Genomic DNA, 24190 nt, shown 5'->3' with positions numbered 1-24190 from the left:
AAGGGTGAAAGCCAGCAATAGTGACTGGGAGTAAGGAAGAGTTTGAAAAGACACATACAGAGGGGTGACTGGGGGAGGTGAGACAGAAGGGGTGATAGCGGAGAGCCAGAGAGGTACTGGAGGGGAGAAGGAAATACTGGTTTTGGACAAGGGGGAAAAAGAGAGGGCATCAGAGGAAACTGATGTTGGGCAGATGTTGAGGAGAGAAGGGTCAAAGTAGCACAAGGAGTGGGATGGAAGGGCTGCTGAGCTCCCATCACTGTTCTTGTAGGGGCAGGGGATTAAGAGAGAAAACTAGTGGGAGGATTGAGAGAGATCTACACCCCCTGGTTCGTGAAAATGTGAGGTTGTTAGGTACTGTGCATTCTGATTCCTTGGCTCTTGGACTAAGAAAGGTTTGCCACCCCTGCAGTATGAGTTGTGAAGATTTTGCCTAATTAACTAGCTTTGATCAACTTTAAAAGAAATGCATATAGAACTACCGTACTCCCCTATAAGAAGTGGAAAAGCAGAAAAGGGAAACAAACCATATTCATATTTTTATATGAAAATATTTAATCAAATGGGATAAAAAAAACCCAAATCTGATACATAAAGCACCGTTGGTTGTAATTACATTCAGCCAGTCTTCTAATAACACACAATTCAGGTCAAGGATTATAGCAAAGGCTTCAGTTCTGAAGAAGCAATTGCTGGAGTAAAACAAACACTTTGCATTTTCATAAATATCTGCAACCAATATATATATACACAAGTGCATTCAAATATTTACAGAAAATTAGTTGAAAACAAGTTGCATAACTTGCAAAACTGCTTTTTGGGAAGGTGGTCTAGAGGTCTGAACCTAATGGAAGATTATAGTACTTTTGGCTTCCTCCAATGAGAGCAAGGTCCCTGGGGCACTTCCCCCACCAGTCCCCTGTATTGTCCAGACCTGGTGAAAAAACCTGAAAAATTCAGTAGTAGAGAAATCCTGGGAAGGATTAATAGGAAAAGGAGGCCCAGTTTGAATCCTGACTTATCTCCACCTCTGGATCCAAAACCAGGGTGGCCACCACCCCCATTACCTTCCCATGCCTAAAACATCACCTCCAAAGGCACTGCAGACAGTAAGAGGCTTCATGGGGGGATCCAAAATAGCGACCATTCCCACCCACGTTTGGCCCTCTGACTGAGGAAACTGTTGAGGAACTTGCTTCCAGCTATTCGGTGCTCTGTCTGTAGAAAGGCACAAAGTGTTGTCCATACCCCCTGTACTAAAATCACTGTCCAGGCAGAAATAGAAGGACTAGGTTCTTCATGAGGTAGCACAAATGTCAACATCAGTGGGTCCCCGTAATAAGCAGTACTCTGGTCACAGCAGTTGTACCAGCAGTAGTCATCTTCTGTAATAAAAAAAAAAATGCAAATTACATTCATTGACAGAAAGGTGAACATATACTCTCATTGTTCATTTACTAGATCACAAGTAGATGTAATTACATGTATAAAAAAAAACTTTTAAAACTCATTTGCATATAATTAAGTAAAGATGAATTTCTAGTTGCTAATTAAAATTCCATCTTTCCAAAGCATAGATTCAGTTTTCTGCACACATATGAGGTAGTTCACTGCCATTTATGTTATAGGTGCTGTTGACACTTTTCAGTTTAATTAAAAATACAGATTTTTTTGCTAATTTTGAACTAGTTTCTATGAGGCTGGTCAGTTCATTCACAAATAGCCTTACCGTTATTTCCCCTCCTTCCTAAAAAAAAAAATAAAAAATAATAATTATAGCCCCAGCCTTCTGGCAGGGGCTGGGACTCTTTCCTGAACCTGATGTGTATAGCCAGACTCTAACCACTTGGGCACTGAACACTGGTCTCTTGCATAGCAATGCACACTATAATTGCTGGGCCAAACCCCATACATTGATTAGATTTAATGTAGGTCTTTTGGGGGAGGAGGGTGGAAGAAGAGACTGTTGATGTTGAGAAGTGAGAAATACTGGGGACTAAGGGATAGAGATAGAGGGGACAATGCTGGAGGCACTGGGGAGAAAAAAAGGAGGGATAATGTTAGGGGGCTGGGAGGAGGAGGATTGAGGGGAGTTGTATCATCATATGGGAGACCGGCTAGCTGCGACATCAAAGTGGGACAACCCCTCTCCCCCAATTCCTGACCTGGCCCTGCGTCTGCTATATGCGTGTTTGTGTGTGGGGGTGTTGGTTATTACCCCCAATTGGATCCAAAGCCCACCAACCTTAAAAAATAGTGAAGACCACTTTCCTAGTGCAATAGTATTTTTCTTTGGAACTATTTCCCTGCCTGAGCAGTTTGAGGACAGGCTCTCAGCTGATTAGATGAACAAGCCTAGATGTTCAGTTCACAGGTCTTGGTTGAGCTTAGGAGGGCAGTCAAGGTTGTCAGAATGACTCCTCTGAATCAAGGTCCACCCCCACCCTCTTCCACTCTCCTTCTCTAGCTTCTCATTCAGATTGATAAAGTTTACAAAAAAAAAATAAAAAGCTGGGGAGAGTAGGAAGAGCTGGGAGCTGGTTGAGGGCTGAGAAGGAGAGGCATTTGCTTTGGATTAAGCTTGGCAGCTGCAGAGGGGTACACAGCCAGGTACAAGGAATTTTCATTAGCCCTGTCAGTACCAAATTGCAACTTGGCTGTGCTAGGTCAGTGTGTTTGCAGCATGGCTAACTCCTACTGCCCCACATGATCGGACAGTGATTTTAGTGCAGGGGGTTAAGGACAACACTTCGTGCCTCTCCCATGATCAGAGCACCAGATAGCTGAGAGCCTCAGAAATTTCCTCAGTCACAGAACCACAAGGGGGATGGGTATGGTTGCTATTTTGGATACCCCCATGCAGCTCATTCCTGTCTGCAGTGCCTTTGGAGATGAGGTTTTAGACACGGGAAGAAAATGGGGCCCACCCTGGTTTTGGATCCAGAGGTGGCGATAATTCAGGATTCAAACTGGGCCTCCTTTTTCTATTAATCCTTCCCAGGATTTCTCTTTTATTGAATTGTTCAGGTGTCTCCACCAGGTCTTCTGGACAATACAGGGGACTGGTAGAGGGGCCCCAGGGATCTTGCTCTCATTGTAACCCTCAAGAACCCTCAGGATAGGAAGACAGACAAGCTTAAAGTATACCTTTGCTGTCTCAGCCTTATTTAGATTTATTTTAGATTTTTTATATTCCACTTTTCACACTTTTTTCAGCGCTTCAAAGTGGATTACATTCAGGTACTGTAGGTATTTGTTCAGATACTGTATTTTTGTATATACAGATACTGTATATTTGTTCAGGTACTGTAGGTATCTGTTCAGAAATCCATTTGTGGAAGATACACAGCTCACACACTATTGCACTGGGAACAGCAGCTGCCAGAAAGTCTGGAGGTGCCCTGCCTGGAATTGGGAGCTGCCTTTCTAGCAGATGCCTTTTATGATCAGATTAGAATTTTGTTTAGGTCCCTCATTTCTGGTGTCGCAGCCAGGAAGCTATTGTGGCTACAACACTGAGTGGCAGATATAGTATCCAAAGCCCGTTGCAGCAAGCTTCTTAATGGGAAGTTGTTAGGAGAGGACTCAGACAAGTTAGTCAAGAATATATGGGAAGCTAAACCTCAGGCGTTCCCTGAGGATAAGGGACAAATGGATTTCTTGACAAATGGCAGCTATAATAGACTTAGGGAGGCCTGAAGATACAGGCCAAAGAAGCAATCCTCCTCACAAGTGAACAAATTAAAGGAAGAAATTAAGCATCGTAAAGCATGAGAAAGCTAAGCAATGACAATGTCAGATCTTCAGGATCCACAAGTCAACCCAATGAGGGCCGGCGGGTCATCTCTACAGCAGTCCTGGTAGGTAGCTGCCCTCAAAGATTTTTCCAGGAGTTAACCCACATTATCTAGACAAGTGGGTTCTGGATATTGTACAGAGCAATTATTCTCTAGAATTTGCCCTTCTCGTTTCTAATGCTTTTAAGATGTCAACCCCCAAGCAGCTGCATGTGTAGATCACACTGGAGAGATTGCAGTGCTTGCAAGCCATGGCTCAGGGTCAAAGCAGGTACTCCATTTATTTTGTGGTGCCACAGGAGGATGGTTCCTTCCATCCAATTCTCAGTCTCAAAGGAGTCAATAATTGCCTTTGAATTCCACATTTCCATATGAAAACTCTTAAAATCAGTGAGGCATACCTTCTAGATCTTTCAGAGGTGTATTTTCACTTCCCAGTTAGAGAGGATCATAAAAGATTTTTTTGTTTCTGCTTTCTGGGAAATCATTTCTGGTTTACAGCATTTCCTTTTGGCTGTGCCATAGCACCAAGAATTTTCACCAAGGTGGTGGTGGTTGCGGCCTTCTTGTGCAAAGAAGGTATGGTTCATTATCTGGATGACTGGCTAATAAAGGTCAAGTCATTTCAAGCAGGGTGGCTGTTCTCCTGCAGGGAGGTGCAAATCTTGATAGATTTAGGCTGAGTGGTGAATTGTGCAAAGAGCTACCAGGTTTCCTCTTCGATTCTGGAGGAGCTTCTCGGAGCATATTTCAACATCAGAGTGGGCTGGGCTTTCTTAAGACAGGAACTAGTAGCCAAGTTGCATGCTCAGGTGCAAATCTTTCTTGCTTAGAAGCTCCTTGGCTTCTTTAGCTCTTTGGTTCTTTGGCAGTTACCTTAGGTCTGGTTGCATGGGCTGGGGCTCATATATAGGCTCTTCATATTTCTTTTGTGTCTTGCTAGTTTCCACAATTGCAGAATTTTGAAGTTTGCTTTGCCCAGCTGCTATCCATCAGGGAGACTTTGTCCTACTGGATGAGTCCTTTAAACCTCTCAAATAGAATTAATCTGGAATCTCCTGCATGGACTAATGACCGTGACAGTGGGCTTCACAATCCACCAAATTCACAGCTGAGGTACAGTAGCGCAAGGTATTTGGACTGAGGTAGCAGCCTTTCGGTCCATCAATAGGCTGGAAACAAGGGTGATCAGGCTAGCACTATTGCAGTTTATTCTGCTGGCGAAGGGAATTGCAGTTCAGGTATTCTCAGTCAATGCCATGGCACAGAAATATGTGAACATATAGAGGGTACTCAAAGTGCAGAGGTTGCCCAGGAGGCAGCACTACTGTTCAGTTGGGCAGAACAGAATCTTTGGCAAATTTCAGTGGCTCACATTGTGGAAGTGAAGAATATTCAGTCTGACTTTCTTAGTAGAAACATGTTGGAATGCAGAGAATGGGAGCTTCAGCCAGGAAATCTTTCAAATGATGACAGATCAGTAGGACCTGCCCCGTATGAATCTGATAATTACTCAAAGAAAAGCCAAGGCCGACAGATTCTTCAGTTGTTTGAAAGCGCAACGATCCAGTGGGATCGATGTTCAGATTCAGCAGTGACTGTCAGGGGAGAGATCCAAGATGGCGCGTTAGGGTGAGGATGTGTGGCGACCCTCTCCCTACATACCTTAACATTTCTTGAGAATGCCCCATTCGGGGCGAAAGCGGAGGGCCTGCGAGAGGCTGGCTATGGATGCCTCAATGCCGGGTGCTACAAGAGGGGCCGGCTGTCCATTCAGAAGGAATGGACAGCCGGGAGAAATGTTGCGGGAAGGGAGCCGAGAAGACATGCTGACATCTAGCCCTCTCCAAGACTCGGTGACATCATTATCCTTGGCTGAGAGAACAGCCCCCGAAAACCTGGCAGTGATTCGGAAAGCTAACCTTTCTCGCCTAGAGTTGCTCTCGGATGACGTCAGGGTTGGGACCCTGCAGGGAACGGAGGAATCTCTGATCCGAGCGGAGAACCCAGAGATCGCCGGGATTGAAGGGGAGAACCCTCATAGAGGAGAAATGCAGGCCCTGGAGGTGCTGATATCGCGGCAAAACAGTGGAGAATTGGAAGAAGAAATTTCAGCTGAAATTGGAAAGGAATTAATCCCGATGGTAAGGCCTGAAGTCTTTTCTTTAAAAGCAATATGGAAAGCAATATAAACTTTGAATTGTAATGTAACACTACAGATTAGCCCAATAGTGAAGAAAATGAGACAAATTGAAGCTCAAGTTCAAAAATTGAAAGAAAAGCAAGTAGAAAATAAACAAGAAGTGGATTTATTGAAATAAAATTATGGCGACATGAAAAATCAGCATCAAGGATTGATGAAGGATAATGTATATCTTTTTAAGGAAGATGGAAAACCTAGACAATCAGTTGAGAGGAAGAAATGTAAGGTTAATTAACTTCCCAAAAAAGTTAACAGTCACACCGAAGGATATGTGGACAAAGTACGCATTAGAAGTTTTAAAAATACCTCAAACAATCTTACCGCCAGTGACAAAGATTTTCTACCTTCCCTTAAGAAAAAAAAACCTGTTGAGGGTAAAGTATTTCAACAGTTATCCCCATTGAATTTGTCAGAAATTCTTGAATCATCAGACGCAGAGGAAGTTCAACCAGCAACTCTGATTATCTCTTTCTTATTAGACTATGATAGAGATTGGCTACTTAGAGTATATATTTGTAATCAAAGAGAAGTATTTATGGGTATGAAAGTACAAATCTTTCCAGATCTATCCAAAGAAACACAGATAAGAAGAAAACAGTTTTTAGAGATGATATCTAGTGTAATAAAATTGGGAGCACTATTCTTTCTAAAATTCCCATGCAAGTGCTTAATAAGGTTTAAAAATCTAACTTATACTTTCTTCCAGCCATCTCAGCTGGCTAAATTTATAAAAGATAGACCCTCAGCTTTGCCAGAGAGTAGTTTTATATTAGAACCTGTATAACCTCATAATATGTGGGTAGTTCTCTCAGTTAAAGAACCATTTGATAAATCCAGCGCTTTCAATTTAAATTTGTTTTTTTTCTGTATTATGAAGAAGTCGTCTTTTGTGGTGGATCTCTCGCTTGGTATAGAGGACTTTGGATAAATATATTAGAATATTTCCTTTAAAAAGTTAAGAATTTGTATAGTATTATGGCGTAATGTCATGGTTTATTTTCCTTTCAAATGTGTATAATTGAAAAAGAAGTGCAATAAACAAAAAAAAAAATTCAGCAGTGGCCGAAGAATAAACTGCTTTACATGTTTCCTCTTTGGCCTCCTGTAGACCAGACCCTAAGATGGATAGAAAAACAATTGGCATTGTCATCCTCATCCTCGTGGCCCTGGATTGTCCAAAAAGGCCATGCTACACAGATCTAGTGACACTGCAGATTGGGGTTCCCCGTTGGCTCTTACATCAAAAGGCCTGATCCCCATGGAAGATCCAGCTCCAATTTGTTTTATGGCCTAGCTCTTGAAAGGTCGTCTTTGCAGAAAAAGGGCTACTCTTCTATAGTAATTCCTACCCTACTGAAGGCCAGGAAAAATTCAACTTTGCCGGCCTATTTTGAATATGGCATTTATTCAAGGATTTATTGATTTTGCTCCGGAGGGTAGATGTTCCAACCATTTTATTCTTTCTCCAGAGGGGCAATAAGCAAGGGTCTTGTTCTGATTTCTCTGAAGGTTCATGTGGTAGCAATTTCTTGCTACAGAGGTTGGATTCAGGGGGTTTTGTTGCATCTCATTTGGATATTTTGCATTTCCTTTGTGGAATTAAGCATATTCATTGTTTGGGGTACTTGCCAGGTTCTTGTGGCCTGGTTTGGCCTCTGTTGGAAACAGGATGCTGGATTTGATGGACCCTTGGTCTGACCCAGCATGGCAATTTCTTATGTTCTTAGCCTCCCTTTAAGGTTTTGATTCCACAGTGGGATCTTAATCTAGTTCTCAAAGCTCTGGTGGGGTTCCCCTTTGAGCCAATTAAGCATCCTTTCCTGAAGGCTATATCCTTGAAGACAGTTATTCTATTAGGCGTGTTTCAGAATTGCAGACCTTATGATGGTTTTATTCTGAATAGTATTTGTAACTTTTATATATCTCAGACTTATCTGTCCCTAATAGCTAGATAGAACCAGTGTTGCTCTTTGCATTAAAACGTCCTGTCCATTTATTATTGCTGATGATTAAAGAGGCTAAAGAGGTTAGGGCTTTTCAGCTTGGAGAATAGATGGCTGAGGGGGGATATGACAGAGGTCTTTAAAATCAGGTAAATGTGAATCAGTCATTTACTCTTTTGGATAATAGAAGGACTAGGGGGCACTCCATGAAGTTAGCAAGTAGCACATTTAAAACTAATCGGAGAAAATTCTCACACTCAACGCACAATTAAGCTCTGCAATTTGTTGCCAGAGGATGTGGTTAGTGCAGTTAGTGTAGCTGAGAGGAGAGGATCACCTTGCTGGGGGCTGAAAGGAATCAGTAAGTTTTTGCTTGGGACATTGTCTTTTTTAAAAGTATTGGGGCAAAGTTAACTATTTGGGAATATTAATTAGTGTGTTTGTGCCTTTAATAGTCAGAAAGGCAGTGAATAAACAAGTTAGACTGTTTGTATTTTTAAAAAGTCAGTCAATAAGGTAGCAGTAGGTAGGCAGTGAATAAACAAGTTAGACTGTTTGTATTTTTAGTCAGTCAATAAGGTAGCAGTAGGTAGTGTGTTTATTTTTAAAAGTCTGCAGAACTGAGTGTTCTCCAGACTTTTAAAGAACTGAGAGTTTGTATTTAATACTGAGTGCTTGTATTGAAAAAACCCCCACAAAAACCCCCCCAAAACAACCCAAAAAGTAGCCAGAAGCTAGAAATAAGCTAGGATCAGTGTATACCTAAGTAAAAAAGTTGAATAGTTCAGCTCAGTTGCTCACCTTGGAATGGTGTTGAGGTAGTGTGATTGGGTTTGAATAGGGACCAACATTTGTTAATCAAGAGAGCAGTGGGTCACTCAGGCTGACTAAGTGTGAAGGTTGTGTGTTTGAGGTGAATAGGTACTATTCTTTGTTAATCAGCACAGCAGTGAGTCACTCAGGAAATCTAACTGAAGTGTACATCTCCTAAGGGATTGTTTTGCACTAATTTACCTTAGAAGCACATTATAAATTAGAAGGAAAGAGCTCAGTAACCCACATTCCAGTGGGAACACTGAGAGGAGAGGATCACCTTGCTGGTGGCTGAAAGGAATCAGTAAGTTTTTGCTTGGGACATTGTCTTTTTTAAAAGTATTGGGGCAAAGTTAACTATTTGGGAATATTATTTAGTGTGTTTGTGCTTTTAATAGTCAGAAAGGCAGTGAATAAACAAGTTAGATTGTTTATATTTTTAGTCAGTCAATAAGGTAGCAGTAGGTAGTGTGTTTATTTTTAAAAGTCTGCAGAACTGAGTGTTCTCCAGACTTTTAAAGAACTGAGAGTTTGTATTTAATACTGAGTGCTTGTATTGAAAAAACTCCCACAAACCCCCCCAAAAACAACCCAAAAAGTAGCCAGAAGCAGTGTATACCTCAGTAAAAAAGTTGAATAGTTCAGCTCAGTTACTCACCTTGGAATGGTGTTGAGGTAGTGTGATTGGGTTTGAATAGGGACCAACATTTGTTAAATCAAGAGAGCAGTGAGTCACTCAGGCTGACTAACTGAAGTTAGACTGTTTGTATTTCCCAACCCACCCACCCCTAGCTCATCCCTTAATTTATAGGCAGGTGCCACTTTCACAAAAAAAAACCAAAAAAACATCAACAAAAACTTTATTGAGAATTCGATCAGACCCCGGTAGGCCACTATCAGACACATAGTGAATTCACTAATACATTTAAAGGACGTTAGACACATTCCTACTCCCATAGCAACCTAAAACTTAACTAGGAACTGATCAAAATTGAGATGAAGGCAGCAGTCCAGCAGCAAGAGGGGGGCTTCCCAGTCTTTTGCATCCAGTGTCACGTATATGATTTTTTACCCACCGGTGAGAAGTTGTACATGTGCATGCGATGCAAAGAGCTCCTGGCTCTCAGAGAATGAGTCCGATCTCTGCAGGCTAGAGTGGCAGACCTGGAGGAGCTGAGGCAGACAGAGAGGTATATAGATGAGACCTTCAGGGACATAGTAGTCAAGTCCCAACTTCAGACTGGCAGCCCTGGTGCTGCCTTGGAGGAAGAAGGTCTCATGATGGGAAAGCACCAACCAGGAGCAGCAGGAAAGGATCCTATAGCAAGGACCTGCTCTCCAGGTGATGCATTGTCCTTTCGCACTGAGGATATCTCCCCAAGGCCTACTGCCCAGGATGGAAGGGTTAGGTGATTCGATTATTCGATTATTAGGAATGTAGATAGCTGGGTGGCTGGTGGGCGTGAGGATCGCCTGGTAACATGCCTACCTGGTGCGAAGGTGGCGGACCTCACGCGTCACCTAGATAGGATTTTAGACAGTGCTGGGGAGGAGCCGGCTGTCGTGGTACATGTGGGCACCAACGACATAGGAAAATGTGGGAGGGAGGTTCTGGAAGCCAAATTTAGGCTCTTAGGTAGAAAGCTTAAATCCAGAACCTCCAGGGTAGCATTCTCTGAAATGCTCCCTGTTCCATGCACAGGTCACCAGAGGCAGGCAGAGCTCCGGAGTCTCAATGCGTGGATGAGACAATGGTGCAAGGAAGAGGGATTCAGTTTTGTTAGGAACTGGGGAACCTTTTGGGGAAGGGGGAGTCTCTTCCGAAGGGATGGGCTCTACCTTAACCAGGGTGGAACCAGACTGCTGGCACTAACTTTTAAAAAGGAGATAGAGCAGTTTTTAAACTAGAACAAAGGGGAAAGCCGACAGTCGCTCAGCAGTGCATGGTTCGGAGAGAGGTATCTTTAAAGGATACTAATGATGCATTAGAATTAGGGCATCCCAACAGTGAGGTTCCAATAATTAGAAAAGTAGTCCAAGTGCCTGTAACTAAAAACTCACCTGAGCTAAAAAATTCTAACTTATCCCTATCAATTAAAAAGCAGAATCAAAATACAAACAAAAAACAAACTTTGAAATGTTTGTATGCTAATGCCAGAAGTCTAAGAAGTAAGATGGGAGAATTAGAATGCATAGCAGTGAATGAGGACATAGACTTAATTGGCATCTCAGAGACATGGTGGAAAGAGGATAACCAATGGGACAGTGCTATACCGGGATACAAATTATATTGCAATGACAGAGAGGAGCACTCGGGAGGAGGTGTGGCGCTTTATGTCTGGGATGGCATAGAGTCCAACAGGATAAACATCCTGCATGAGACTAAATACAAAATTGAATCTTTATGGGTAGAAATCCCTTGTGTGTCGGGGAAGACTATAGTGATAGGGGTATACTACCGTCCACCTGGTCAAGATGGTGAGAAGGACAGTGAAATGCTAAGAGAAATTAGGGAAGCTAACCAAATTGGTAGTGCAGTAATAATGGGAGACTTCAATTACCCTAATATTGACTGGGTAAATGTATCATCGGGTCACGCTAGAGAGATAACGTTCCTGGATGGAATAAATGATAGCTTTATGGAGCAATTGGTTCAGGAACCGACGAGAGAGGGAGCAATTTTAGATCTAATTCTCAGTGGAGCACAGGACTTGGTGAGAGAGGTAACGGTGGTAATATGATCAAATTTGATTTAATGACTGGAAGAGGATCAGTGTGCAAATCAAAGGCTCTCGTGCTAAACTTTCAAAAGGGAAACTTTGATAAAATGAGAAAAATTGTTAGAAAAAAACTGAAAGGAGCAGCTACAAAAGTAAAAAATGTCCAAGAGGCATGGTCATTGTTAAAAAATACCATTCTAGAAGCACAGTCCAGATGTATTCCACACATTAAGAAAGGTGGAAAGAAGGCAAAACGATTACAGGCATGGTTAAAAGGGGAGGTGAAAGAAGCTATTTTAGCCAAAAGATCTTCATTCAAAAATTGGAAGAAGGATCCAACAGAAGAAAATAGGATAAAGCATAAACATTGGCAAGTTAAATGTAAGACATTGATAAGACAGGCTAAGAGAGAATTTGAAAAGAAGTTGGCTGTAGAGGCAAAAACTCACAGTAAAAGCTTTTTTAAATATATCCGAAGCAGAAAGCCTGTGAGGGAGTCAGTTGGACCGTTAGATGATCGAGGGGTTAAAGGGGCACTTAGAGAAGATAAGGCCATCGCGGAAAGATTAAATGATTTCTTTGCTTCGGTGTTTACTGAAGAGGATGTTGGGGAGGTACCCATAATGGAGAAGGTTTTCATGGGTAATGATTCAGATGGACTGAATCAAATCACGGTGAACCTAGAAGATGTGGTAGGCCTGATTGACAAACTGAAGAGTAGTAAATCACCCAGACCGGATGGTATACACCCCAGAGTTCTGAAGGAACTAAAAAATGAAATTTCAGACCTATTAGTAAAAGGTTGTAACTTATCATTAAAATCATCCATTGTACCTGAAGACTGGAGGATAGCAAATGTAACCCCAATATTTAAAAAGGGCTCCAGGGGCGATCCAGGAAACTACAGACCGGTTAGCCTGACTTCAGTGCCAGGAAAAATAGTGGAAAGTGTTCTAAACATCAAAATCACAGAACATATAGAAAGACATGGTTTAATGGAACAAAGTCAGCATGGCTTTACCCAGGGCAAGTCTTGCCTCACAAATCTGCTTCACATTTTTGAAGGAGTTAATAAACATGTGGATAAAGGTGAACCGGTAGATATAATATACTTGGTTTTTCAGAAGGCGTTTGACAAAGTTCCTCATGAGAGGCTTCTAGGAAAAGTAAAAAGTCATGGGATAGGTGGCGATGTCCTTTCGTGGATTGCAATCTGGCTAAAAGACAGGAAACAGAGAGTAGGATTAAATGGACAATTTTCTCAGTGGAAAGGCGTGGACAGTGGAGTGCCTCAGGGATCTGTATTGGGACCCTTACTTTTCAATATATTTATAAATGATCTGGAAAGAAATACGACGAGTGAGATAATCAGATTTGCAGATGACACAAAATTGTTCAGAGTAAATCACAAGCAGATTGTGATAAATTGCAGGAAGACCTTGTGAGACTGGAAAATTGGGCATCCAAATGGCAGATGAAATTTAATGTGGATAAGTGCAAGGTGATGCATATAGGGAAAAATAACCCATGCTATAATTACACAATGTTGGGTTCCATATTAGGTGCTACAACCCAAGAAAGAGATCTAGGTGTCATAGTGGATAACACATTGAAATCGTCGGTTCAGTGTGTTGCGGCAGTCAAAAAAGCAAACAGAATGTTGGGAATTATTAGAAAGGGAATGGTGAATAAAACGGAAAATGTCATAATGCCTCTGTATCGCTCCAAGGTGAGACCGCACCTTGAATACTGTGTACAATTCTGGTTGCCGCATCTCAAAAAAGATATAATTGCGATGGATCAGGTACAGAGAAGGGCTACCAAAATGATAAGGGGAATGGAACTCCCCCCATATGAGGAAAGACTAAAGAGGTTAGGACTTTTCAGCTTGGAGAAGAGATGACTGAGGGGGGATATGATAGAGGTGTTTAAAATCATGAGAGGTCTAGAACGGGTAGATGTGAATCGGTTATTTACTCTTTCGGATAGTAGAAAGACGAGGGGGCACCTCCATGAAGTTAGCATGGGGCACATTTAAAACTAATCGGAGAAAGTTCTTTTTTGCTCAACGCACAATTAAACTCTGGAATTTGTTGCCAGAGGATGTGGTTAGTGCAGTTAGTATAGCTGTGTTTAAAAAAGGATTGGATAAGTTCTTGGAGGAGAAGTCCATTACCTGCTATTAAGTTTACTTAGAGAATAGCCACTGCCATTAGCAATGGTAACATGGAATAGACTTAGTTTTTGGGTACTAGCCAGGTTCTGATGGCCTGGATTGGCCACTGTTGGAAACAGGATGCTGGGCTTGATGGACCTTTGGTCTGACCCAGTATGGCATTTTCTTATGTTCTTATAAGTTCATGGAGGGAAGTCCATTAACTGTTATTAATCAAGTTGTCTTAGGGGTAGATTTTAAAAGGTTGCACGCGGACATACATGTGCGTGCGCTACCCGGCGTGCGCGCATGTACACGCAAGTTATAAAATCCAGGGTTGGAACGCGCAAGGGGGTGCACAATTGTGCACCTTGTGTGTGCCGAGCCGCGCAGCCTTCCCCCGTTCCCTCCCCTTAACCTTTCTTCCCCCCAGCCCTACTCTAACCACCCCAAAATTGTTTTACCTTTTGCGCCTGCCTCTGGGCAGGTGCAAGTTGCGCGCGCCGGCCAATTGCCGGCACGCGATCTCTGACACAGCAGCAAATGGCCGCTGTGCCAGGAGCCGCTGACCTCTCCCCACCCCTTTTTGCAAGCCCTGGGACTTACACACGTCCGGGGCTTTAGCCCCAGTGCGCGTAACCTTTTGAAAATCCGGCCCTTAAAGAATAGCCACTGCTATTACTGGCATCAGTAGCACGGGATCTTCTTAGTGTTTGGGTATTGGCCAGGTATGTGCAGCCTGGATTGGCCACTGTTGGAAACAGGATGCTGAGCCTGATGGACTCTTGGTCTGACCCAGTATGGCAATTTCTTATGTTTATTATTGTTTAAGATTTTAATCTATCCCTATGCAATGTGATTTTCTTTTTTATAACTATACCAGTCCCCATACCATGTATATAGCAAATGTTGCTTATCTGATGTAACAGGTGTTCTCACAGGACAGCAGGATGTTAGTCCTCACAAATGGTGACATCGAGGATGGAGCCCAACCACGGAAAACTTCTGTCAAAGTTTCAGGAACTTTGACTGGCCCCTACTGGGCATGCCCAGCACGGCACTAACCCTGCAGCCAGCAGGCGTCTCCCTTCAGTCTTGTTTCAAAGCTACAGGCAGTGCCAAAAAGTAAAATAAAACGAACCCAACACCGCGGGGTGGCGGGCGGGTTTCATGAGGACTAACATCCTGCTGTCCTGTGAGAACACCTGTTACATCAGGTAAGCAACATTTGCTTTCTCACAGGACAAGCAGGATGGTTGTCCTCACAAATGGGTGAGTACCGAGCCGAGGATGTCCGAACATGCACCAAATGTACCCAACGGCGTGCAACAGGCACAACAACTGTGGTGAAATTTGGTAGAGGGCATCCGCACCCTACCGGGAAGGTGGAAGGGTGTTGGTACATCATGCTGGAAAAAGGTTACGCAAGACAGACTGGCCGAAGATGGAATCCTGTCTTCCAGCTTTGTCCAAACAATAATGGGCTGCAAATGTATGGAGGGAACTCCAGGTGGCAGCCTTGCAGATGTCAGGAAGCGGCACCGATCGAAGGTGTGCTACTGAAGTCGCCATGGCCCTCACAGAGTGTGCTTTGACACGGTCTTGGAAAGGAATGCCAGCTTGCTGATAGCAAAATGAGATGCAGTCCGCCAACCAGGAGGAAAGAGCCTGCTTACCCACAGGTTGCCCTAACTTGTTAGGATGGAAAGAGACGAATAATTGAGTGCTCTTCCTGTGGGCTACTGTACGGTCTAGATAGAAAGCTAGAGCACGTTTACAGTCAAGGGTATGCAGACTCTGTTCCCCGGAGTTGGAGTGGGGCCTGGGAAAGAAAATAGGTAGCATGATGGATTGATTTATATGAAACTCCGAAACTACCTTAGGTAAGAATTTAGGGTGAGTGCGGAGTACCGCCCGGTCCTGCAGGAGTTTAGTGTAAGGCGGATAGGTAACTAGGGCCTGTAATTCACTAACCCTGTGAGCTGAAGTGATAGTCAAAAGGAATAACACTTTCCATGTGAGATATTTTAGGTCACAGGAGTGAAGAGGTTCGAAAGGAGGTTTCATAAGGCGACCAAGAACCAGATTAAGGTCCCAAGAAGGGGCCGGAGGGCGTAAAGGTGGCTTCAAATGGAGCAAGCCTTTAAGAAAGCATGTTACAAGGGGTTGTACTGAAATAGGGACACCCCCGATACCTTTATGGAAGGCGGCTACCGCACTGACATGCATTTAGACCTGATTCTGATAGATGCCAGAGATAGTCCAAGAATTTAGAAATTGGACAGGAAAGGGGATCAAGGGACTGAGAAGTGCACCATGATGTATACCTTTTCCATTTGTAGGAATAAGATTTTCTTGTGGAAGGCTTTCGTGAAGCGATCAGGACACGAGAAACTGAATCCGAAAGGTTAAATGGCTGAAGGACTAACCTTTCAACATCCATGCCGTCAGGGACAAGGCTTGGAGGTTGGGATGGAGGAGGCATCCATCGTTTTGAGTGAAGAGATGCGGGTCCTTTCCCAGAGGAATGTGCCTGCGGATGGAGAGATCCTGAAGTATGGGAAACCACACTTGGCGTGGCCAGTGCGGTGCTATCAGGATCATAGTTCCCCTGTCCTGACGTAGCTTCACGAGAGTCTTCGACAGAAGAGGAAGTGGAGGGAATGCATAAAGCAGACCGGTTGTCCACTTGAGGGAGAATGCATCCCTCGGCCGAGAGTGCTGGCTCCGAATGAGAGAGCAGTAATTGACCACTTTGTGGTTCTGAGGGGACGCAAAGAGGTCTATATGGGGATAACCCCATTTGTGAAACAGAGAGGTCGCTACCAAGGGATCGAGCAACCATTCGTGTAGTTGGAAGACACGGCTCAGCTGGTCTGCCAATACATTGTCTGCTCCCGGCAAGTAGGTGGCCCTGAGGTACATGGAGTGGGAGAGGGCTTCTGCCCAAATCTGCGCAGCTTCCCGACACAGAAGGAAGGAGCCTGTGCCTCCCTGCTTGTTTATGTACCACATGGCCACCTGGTTGTCCGTCTGAATTAAGATTGTGTGGTTCGATAGGCAATCTTGAAAAGTCCTGAGAGCATATCGGATTGTCTCAGTTCCAGGAAATTTATCTGGTGTTTGGCTTCCTCTAGTGACCAGAACCCTTGAGTTTGTAAGTTGTTTACATGGGCTCCCCAACCGATGTTGGAAGCGTCGGTGGTGAGGATTACCTGAGGGTCTGGTGGAAGAAAAGGCAAGCCCTGTAGGAGGTTGAATTGATTTGTCCACCAGGCAAGAGACAGACTGAGTGCATCGGTGATGCGAACAATGGAGGACAGAGGCTGAACAGCTTGGGCCCATTGCAATCTCAGAGTCCATTGCATGACTCTCATGGCCAGGTGGGCCATGGGAGTCACATAAACTGAGGAGGCCATGTGACCCAGCAGAATGAGGAATTGGCGAGCTGTTGCTGTGCGTTGAGACTGCAACTGGCAAGCTAGGGACACAAGGGTTTGAACTCGTTAATGAGGAAGGAAGGCTTTGGCCTGTAAGGTGTCCAAGTCTGCCCCAATGAAGGATAAGGTTTGAGATGGGACTAAATAGGATTTCTCGTAATTGACAAGAAACCCTAGAGAAAGTAGAGTTTGAATTGTCAGGGTCAGGGAGGACCGAGCGATTTGCTGGGTTGGGGCCCTGATTAGCCAATCGTCCAGGTAGGGGTAGACGTGGACACCTTCCTTCCTGAGGAACGCTGCAACCACCACGAGGCATTTGGTAAAGACCCGTGGTGCGGATGCCAGGCCGAAAGGTAGCACTCGGTATTGGTAGTGATTTCGGCCTACTAAAAAACGGAGGTATTTGCGATGAGATTGAGTTATCGCAATGTGAGTGTAGGCGTCTTTTAGGTCTAGAGAGCAGAGCCAGTCTCCTCTTTGCAGCAGAGGGAGAAGTGAGCCCAAGGTTACAATCTTGAACTTCTCTCTGTAAAGGTACTTGTTGAGGGCCCGTAGGTCCAGGATTGGTCGAAGTCCTCCTGACTTTTTTGGGATCAGAAAGTACCTGGAGTAGAACCCTAGTCCTTGTTGTGAGAGAGGAACGGGTTCTATAGCGTTTGACTGGAGGAGAAGGTATACTTCCTGCTCTAGAAGAACAGAGTGATCGGTGAGTCTCCACGCCTGCCGGGGTGGGGAGTCCGAAGGGAGAGACAGGAAGTTGAGGTGGTAACCCTGTGCAATTATCGCTATCACCCATTGATCTATGGTGATATGGTGCCATTTTTGTAGAAAATGGCCTAACCGACCTCCTACTGGTATGGTTGGAAGAGGGATGTGGCATCTGCTCCCTAATTGAAAGGCAAAAACCTGATGCAGGGCCAGGTTGTGGAGCTGCTGCAGGCTTTTGTTTTCGAGACTGGCGAGGCTGAGTTCTATGGTAAGGCCTCGCAGGCTTAGACTTGGCTAGTGGGGGATAATACTTCCGTGGACGGAAGAATGACTTTTTTGAGTCCTTCTTAAATGGTTGTTTAGAAGGCAAGTCAGAAGGAATAGATGAGAGCTGTTAAGTGTCTCATGATGATCTTTTAGTTCAGCAACAATTTGCTGAATTTGCTCACCAAATAAATTATCCCCTAGACAGGGCAGATCAGAGAGCCTGTCCTGAACTTCCGGGCGAAGGTCAGATGACTTAAGCCAAGCCCAGCATCTGGCAGAGATGGCCGTAGCAGAAAGTCTAGTGGAAGTATCAAAGATGTCATAAGCAGTTCTTATTTCATGCTTCCCAGCTTCAAACCCTTTGTTTAGTAGGGATTGAAGCTGTGGCTGGAACTGCTCTGGCAAGGCATCTGAGTACTCCTGCATTTGTTTCAAGATGACCCTATTGTATTGGGTCATATATAATTGATAAGAAGCTATTCTGGAAATCAGCATAGCTCCTTGGTATACTTTCCTACCTATACTATCTAGGAATTTATTTTCCTTAGTAGGAGGTATGGAAGAATGTGGCTTTGTTCGTTTAGCTTTCTTTTGAGCTGATTCTACCACAACAGAGTGATGGTCTAATTGTGGTTTCTGAAAGCCAGGTGCTGACTGTACGAGATAGGTAGAGTCAGCTTTTTTATTTACTGGAGCAGCAGATCCAGGGGATTCCCAATTCTTTTTTAGAAGGTCCAGAAAAACCTGATGAATTGGAAGAGAGGTGATGACTTTGGGGGCATCCAAGAATTGGAGCAACTCCATCATCTGGTGCCTGTCATCTTGTTCAGATTGAAGCTGAAAAGGGACCAACTCTGACATTTCCTTCACAAAATTTATGAAAGAGAGGTCCTCAGGAGGGGAACGCTTTCTACTTTCCACAGGAGAGGGTGGTGAAGGCAAATCATCGGTGTCAGTAGAGGTATCATCACCCCAGGTGTCATAAGGATCAGGATGCTGACCTATAGGACCATGAGGGGGCTGTGTACCTGAAGGCCCCGGTTGAGGCTCCGAGAAATTCGAAGGAATTACTGGGGGCATCGAGAATGTTCTCAATGGAATTGGTGCCGGCATCGGTACCGGTGTTGGCACCGAAGGAATCGGCGCCGGCATCGAAGGATTCGGCGCCGGCATCTAAGGATTCGGTGCCGACATCGAAATTTTCGGTGGAGCTGATGTGCGTATCGCCCCCGAAGAGAGTATCGGTGGCGAGGGACGACAAGGCACCGATGGAACTACCCCCGAAGGGGGAATCCGGAACGGTGTTTCTCCACCTGATGAGATTGGTGACCCTGGCATTATTGGTGGAAGGGCCCTTGTAAGCGCTTCCATCCGAGCAAGCAGCGGTGCCAGTGCTGCTGGAATCGGGTCGGTGGCCGGTTCCACTCTCGGTGCCGGGGTCGGTGCCGGAGGGGTCTGGAACCGGAGCATCGCCTTGTCGATGGCCTCCTGGACCAGCCGGTCCATTTCTGCCCGGAGACCTGGGGTAACAAGACCCGGCTCTACGGGAGAGGGAGGCGGAGGCTGAGCCGGAGGGACCACCGTCACCGGTGGAATCGCGGCTCCCAAACCCCGGAGGGGTGAGGGTTGCCTCGGTGTCTGCGAGACAGGAGTGGATGGTGCCACTTCTGGTCGAGACTTCTTTGAAGGCAGCTCGGACAGTACTGAGGTCGATGACTTCGATTCCTCGACAGTCCAAGACTTATGACGTCGATGGCGATGTTTCTCTTTCCGATCCCCTCGATCTTCGGGGGAAGGGACAGGAGTCGATGGCCGTGAAGACGTCGATGGTGGACGGTCACCGGGAGGCTGTCGATGACGATGAGACTTCGACGGTGCCGGTTCCGATGACGTTGATGCAATCGATGGCGTCTGAGTGTGAGCATGGAAAAGGAGTCCCATCTTCTCCATTCTGGCCTTGCAACCTTTTGGTGTCATTAGGGCACATTTGGTGCAAGTTAAGACATCATGCTCATTCCCTAACACAAAACACAGACTCTGGGTGGGTCTGTGATGGACATAGTACGCGTACAGTCCGGGCACCGACGGAACCCTGACGCCATGGCCATAGGCCAAACATTTAGCCGTGGGACGGTCGACTGCCAACAGGCCTTGAGGGTCAAACTCGACGGTAGTCGACAAAAACAACGGCAAAAACTTACCGAAGTACCGCGGAGGAAAAATTGAAGAAGGGAGATCCCTGAGGGGCAATTTTTTCTTCAAGAAAGTAGTTGAAGAGATTCCTGTCAGGAATGTGGTAAGAGCTCCTTAACCGCGTGGCAACTGCTATGCGGAAAAAAGAAGACTGAAGGGAGACCCCTGCTGGCTGCAGGGTTAGTGCCGTGCTGGGCATGCCCAGTAGGGGCCAGTCAAAGTTCCTGAAACTTTGACAGAAGTTTTCCGTTGTTGGGCTCCATCCTCGATGTCACCATTTGTGAGGACAACCATCCTGTTTGTCCTGTGAGAATCATATAATATCTCCATCTCAACTTCTAAACTTTTATCCATGCCATTTGGCTTTAACATTTCTTTATTGAAATGTATTTGTATTTATCCTTTGATCCAGGGAGCAATGTAAAGACTCAACTATTACTTCAATTAGTTATAGCCATTAATGAGCTTGGGAGACACTCATGGTGGGACTTTTGAAAAAGAATATTGTCTCCTTCTGCTAATGGCCTTCTTAAGAACTTTTCGCCATCACTCGCCTACACTCGCCTACACTCGCCATCACTCGCCTACACTCAAAAGCCTACACTTAAAGGTCTAGCTCAGAACCACATCCCAGAACTTGAATCATTCTCGCTTTTATAATCATATCAAACAACTCCTAATTTTATCCTTGGTCTCACAATTCCAAATCATTAAATATTTGAACATGCTACACCAATACCTCTTAATCCAGATGTAACCTTAGTTTTTGAAGTCTTCACTCCTATAGAAATAACCGCCAGTTCTTATTTACTTAACCCTATTCTGTAGACGTAAACTTTTCTTGAAGACTGTAATCTGTAAACACCTGTATTTATTATAAGAACTTGTATTTACTATTTATATTTATTATTTAGCTATTAACATTGTTCTATTACCACTTGGTACTATTTCTCTCCTTCACCTCTAACTCTAAGTTCCTACTAAGTTAGCCATGTTATTTATACCCAATTGTTGGATGTAATTGTATATTTGTTTAATTGTTCAATCTGTTTGATGTAATTTTCTGTTCCTTGTTCCGTGTAAACCGAAGTGGTATGCACTAGTGCATGAACTCCGGTATATAAAAGCCTTTAAATAAATAAAATAAATAAAATCTACTTTTTGCTATCATGTTTCTCATGCTTTGGCTGGATACTTTAGTTAAACATAATTATGTTTTCTTTTTTTGCCCCTTATGATGTGTTTACTATTTTTACTATGACTTCTATAGTTATAGTATCCATTATAGCTTCTGATCAATACATATAGCTAGTTTTGTAATCATTTCACTTCAATTATGATAATCTCACCTAATATAATAGTAATTCTGATGACTGTTTACATTTCATAGTTTTTGATATTATATTACACATTATACTAATTGTTTTCACAGCAGCTAAAGAAAGTCATATAATTTCCCTAGCTGAGTTTGTTTTATGAATGATTTGCTCTTATCAATGTTTGCTTATGACATCATGTACTGATTAGGTATCTTTGATCATGCCATATCCTTTCAATTCCCTTAGACACCTTGAGAGGGAGTGTTAGAGTTAGCATAACACTGGGTGGACATGAACATTAGCATGAGGCTTAGTTACAGGCCGATACAGTAAAGCGCGGCCGCAGTTACCCCGTTTCTAATCTGCTGTGTACTCACAATTTGGCCGCGTAAGTCTAACCCGCGATTCACTATCTGTTTTTACCGATCCTTACCGCTTCTTTTACTCGACGCGTATCCCATTCCGCCCACGGCATGTATATGTATGTAAACGATCCGATTAGCTATTCCCTCCCATTCAGTAACGTGCGCCCCAACTATTGCCTTTTTAACTTGCAGTTTAGCCACGTCTTTAACCTGCTAAATTACTGCCTACCCTTACCCCTGCGTTAGAGGCAGGGGTAAGGATAGGCAGCAAACTTTCCCCCTGCCCCCGCTCACCTGCCCTGGCCGCCGGTCTCCGGGGCAGCCCCAGTCCTCTCTCCCCTCCTCCCGAAGTAAGGCGCAGGGCAAAAAGCGACTCGACATGCTATTAAAGTATTGTAAATAAAGTGTAACAAAAGTTAACTTACATTTTCTTACAGTCCTCTCTGCCCTCCTCCGGAGGCGCGCACCGCTGCTCCCCTGCCTCCCGGGGGCAGCCGGCGGCGAAAGCGGCTTCCAGCGGCCCCCGCCGGCGAAGATGGATGAATGTATGCCTGTAGTGCACGGGCGCTCAAGGCAGCAAAGGCGCATGAACGGGTGTGCGTGATGTCACGGCGTACGTTCATACGCTTTCACTGGCTTCGGCGCCCGTCAATTTGGGTGCTCAAGCCAGCGAAGGCGCATGAACGGGCATGCGTGACGTCACGGCGTACGTTCATACACCTTCGCTGGCTTGAGCGCCCAAATTGACAGGCGCTGAAGCCAGCGAAAGCGTATGAACGTACGCCGTGACGTCACGCACGCCCGTTCATGCGCCTTTGCTGCCTTGAGCGCCCGTGCACTACAGGCATACATTCATCCATCTTCGCCGGCGGGGGCCGCTGGAAGCCGCTTTCGCCGCCGGCTGCCCCCGGGAGGCAGGGGAGCTGCGGTGCGCGCCTCTGGAGGAGGGCAGAGAGGACTGTAAGAAAAAGTTAGTTAACTTTTATTACACTTTATTTACAATACTTTAATAGCATGTCGAATCGCTTTTCGCCCTGCGCCTTGCTTCGCCTTAGGTTTTCTTTTGCTTAAAGTTGGGATCCACTTCCTGGTACCTGTCATTTCAAATGTCATTTGAAATGACAGGTACCAGCGCACCCAGGATACTATATAGACGCTGTATAGCGCCTATACAGTAAAATGGATTGCGATTCTTGGATGCTCGTTGGCTGCGGCTTGCATTTGCATGCCATTTAAATACAGTATCGAGTGGTATGTGATCCGAACTGTGCATGTGGCTAACGCGGGTGCGCCCGGCACTAAATCACCTCTTTCTACCGTACCTTACTGTATTGGCCCGTTAGGTTAAGGATTGTCGGCCTATTCCCTTCTTTGTGCCAGTATGCAGAAAAGACTTCTGGATGACATCATGACACAGTTTCACTTTCCTACAGAAAAAAGACTTTATGCCCAACAGCTTCAAGGACATATGGCATAAAATATGGAGATTTAATCTGCAAAGATATACTTCCTCCAACATGCTAACAAGCTACATGACTAACTTGAGGAGAGTGTATACTCAAGAGAGAGCACCTCCCACATATGCCTACAAAAACCTCTCTCCCCTGTTTCCTGTGAGAGAACCGGTTACTGAAACTCAGCCAAGTATGGATCAAAGAATCTCTACTGCTAATTGGAAAGACAGGAAAATTCCAGCCTGTCACACAACATAGCCTGTGAAACAAAAGGCTATAATAATGTGTGTGTAAAAAACACCACATAGTACAGCACCAACAGCAACTAACTATAGACCAGACTTTGGCATCCTCTTTCCTTTGCTTCTGGCCAAAGCACGGAATTAGCTGGCTTTGGTGAGACACAACTCCTGTTCGTTTTGGTAGCTAGGTACGGAAAGATGTGTTTGGTGGAGTTGGCCTACTAGAATTTCTAATTTTGGGCTTTTTTTATATACCAAGGTTATAGTAAATAATAATCACTGGTTGGTTTCTTATCTCTATATCCCACACACACTTCCTATGAGTCATGTTAATGGATCTAACAGCTTTGTCTTGCAGAGATCCATAACATCTATACAATAGGTCTGAACAGTTTACATAAAAAAAACAAACCATAAATATTCATAAATACTAATTATGACTGATGTCTTACCCAAATCCTTGGTTGGAAGAATTCATTGTAAACTGAGTCAATGGAAGTTTTCAGATTGTGCTGAAATCATGTTGGTCTGCTTCCTATGAGGGTGGATAACTCCTCCTAAAGAAGTCTGA

The 24190-nt window shown here is 44.5% G+C and overlaps 1 protein-coding gene across 4 annotated transcripts in view; it reads right to left on the bottom strand.

Annotated features, from left to right (window-relative positions):
• Positions 1 to 531: 531 nt before the first annotated feature.
• The window catches only part of CNTRL (centriolin), a 402596-nt gene continuing 378937 nt past the window's right edge, over positions 532 to 24190 (bottom strand). For all 4 annotated transcript variants that reach the window (XM_029610804.1, XM_029610805.1, XM_029610806.1 and 1 more), the window contains 2 exons: positions 24072 to 24186; positions 532 to 1385 (listed from right to left, as the gene is read on the bottom strand). In XM_029610804.1, coding sequence (XP_029466664.1) covers positions 24109 to 24186 — 78 coding nt within the window. In that variant the 3' untranslated portion in view covers positions 532 to 1385; positions 24072 to 24108. The remainder of the gene's footprint in view (positions 1386 to 24071; positions 24187 to 24190) is intronic.

This window comes from Rhinatrema bivittatum, chromosome 8 (assembly GCF_901001135.1).
Source record: "Rhinatrema bivittatum chromosome 8, aRhiBiv1.1, whole genome shotgun sequence".
Taxonomy (NCBI): domain Eukaryota; kingdom Metazoa; phylum Chordata; class Amphibia; order Gymnophiona; family Rhinatrematidae; genus Rhinatrema; species Rhinatrema bivittatum.
This window is presented reverse-complemented; position numbering and strand designations above follow the sequence as displayed.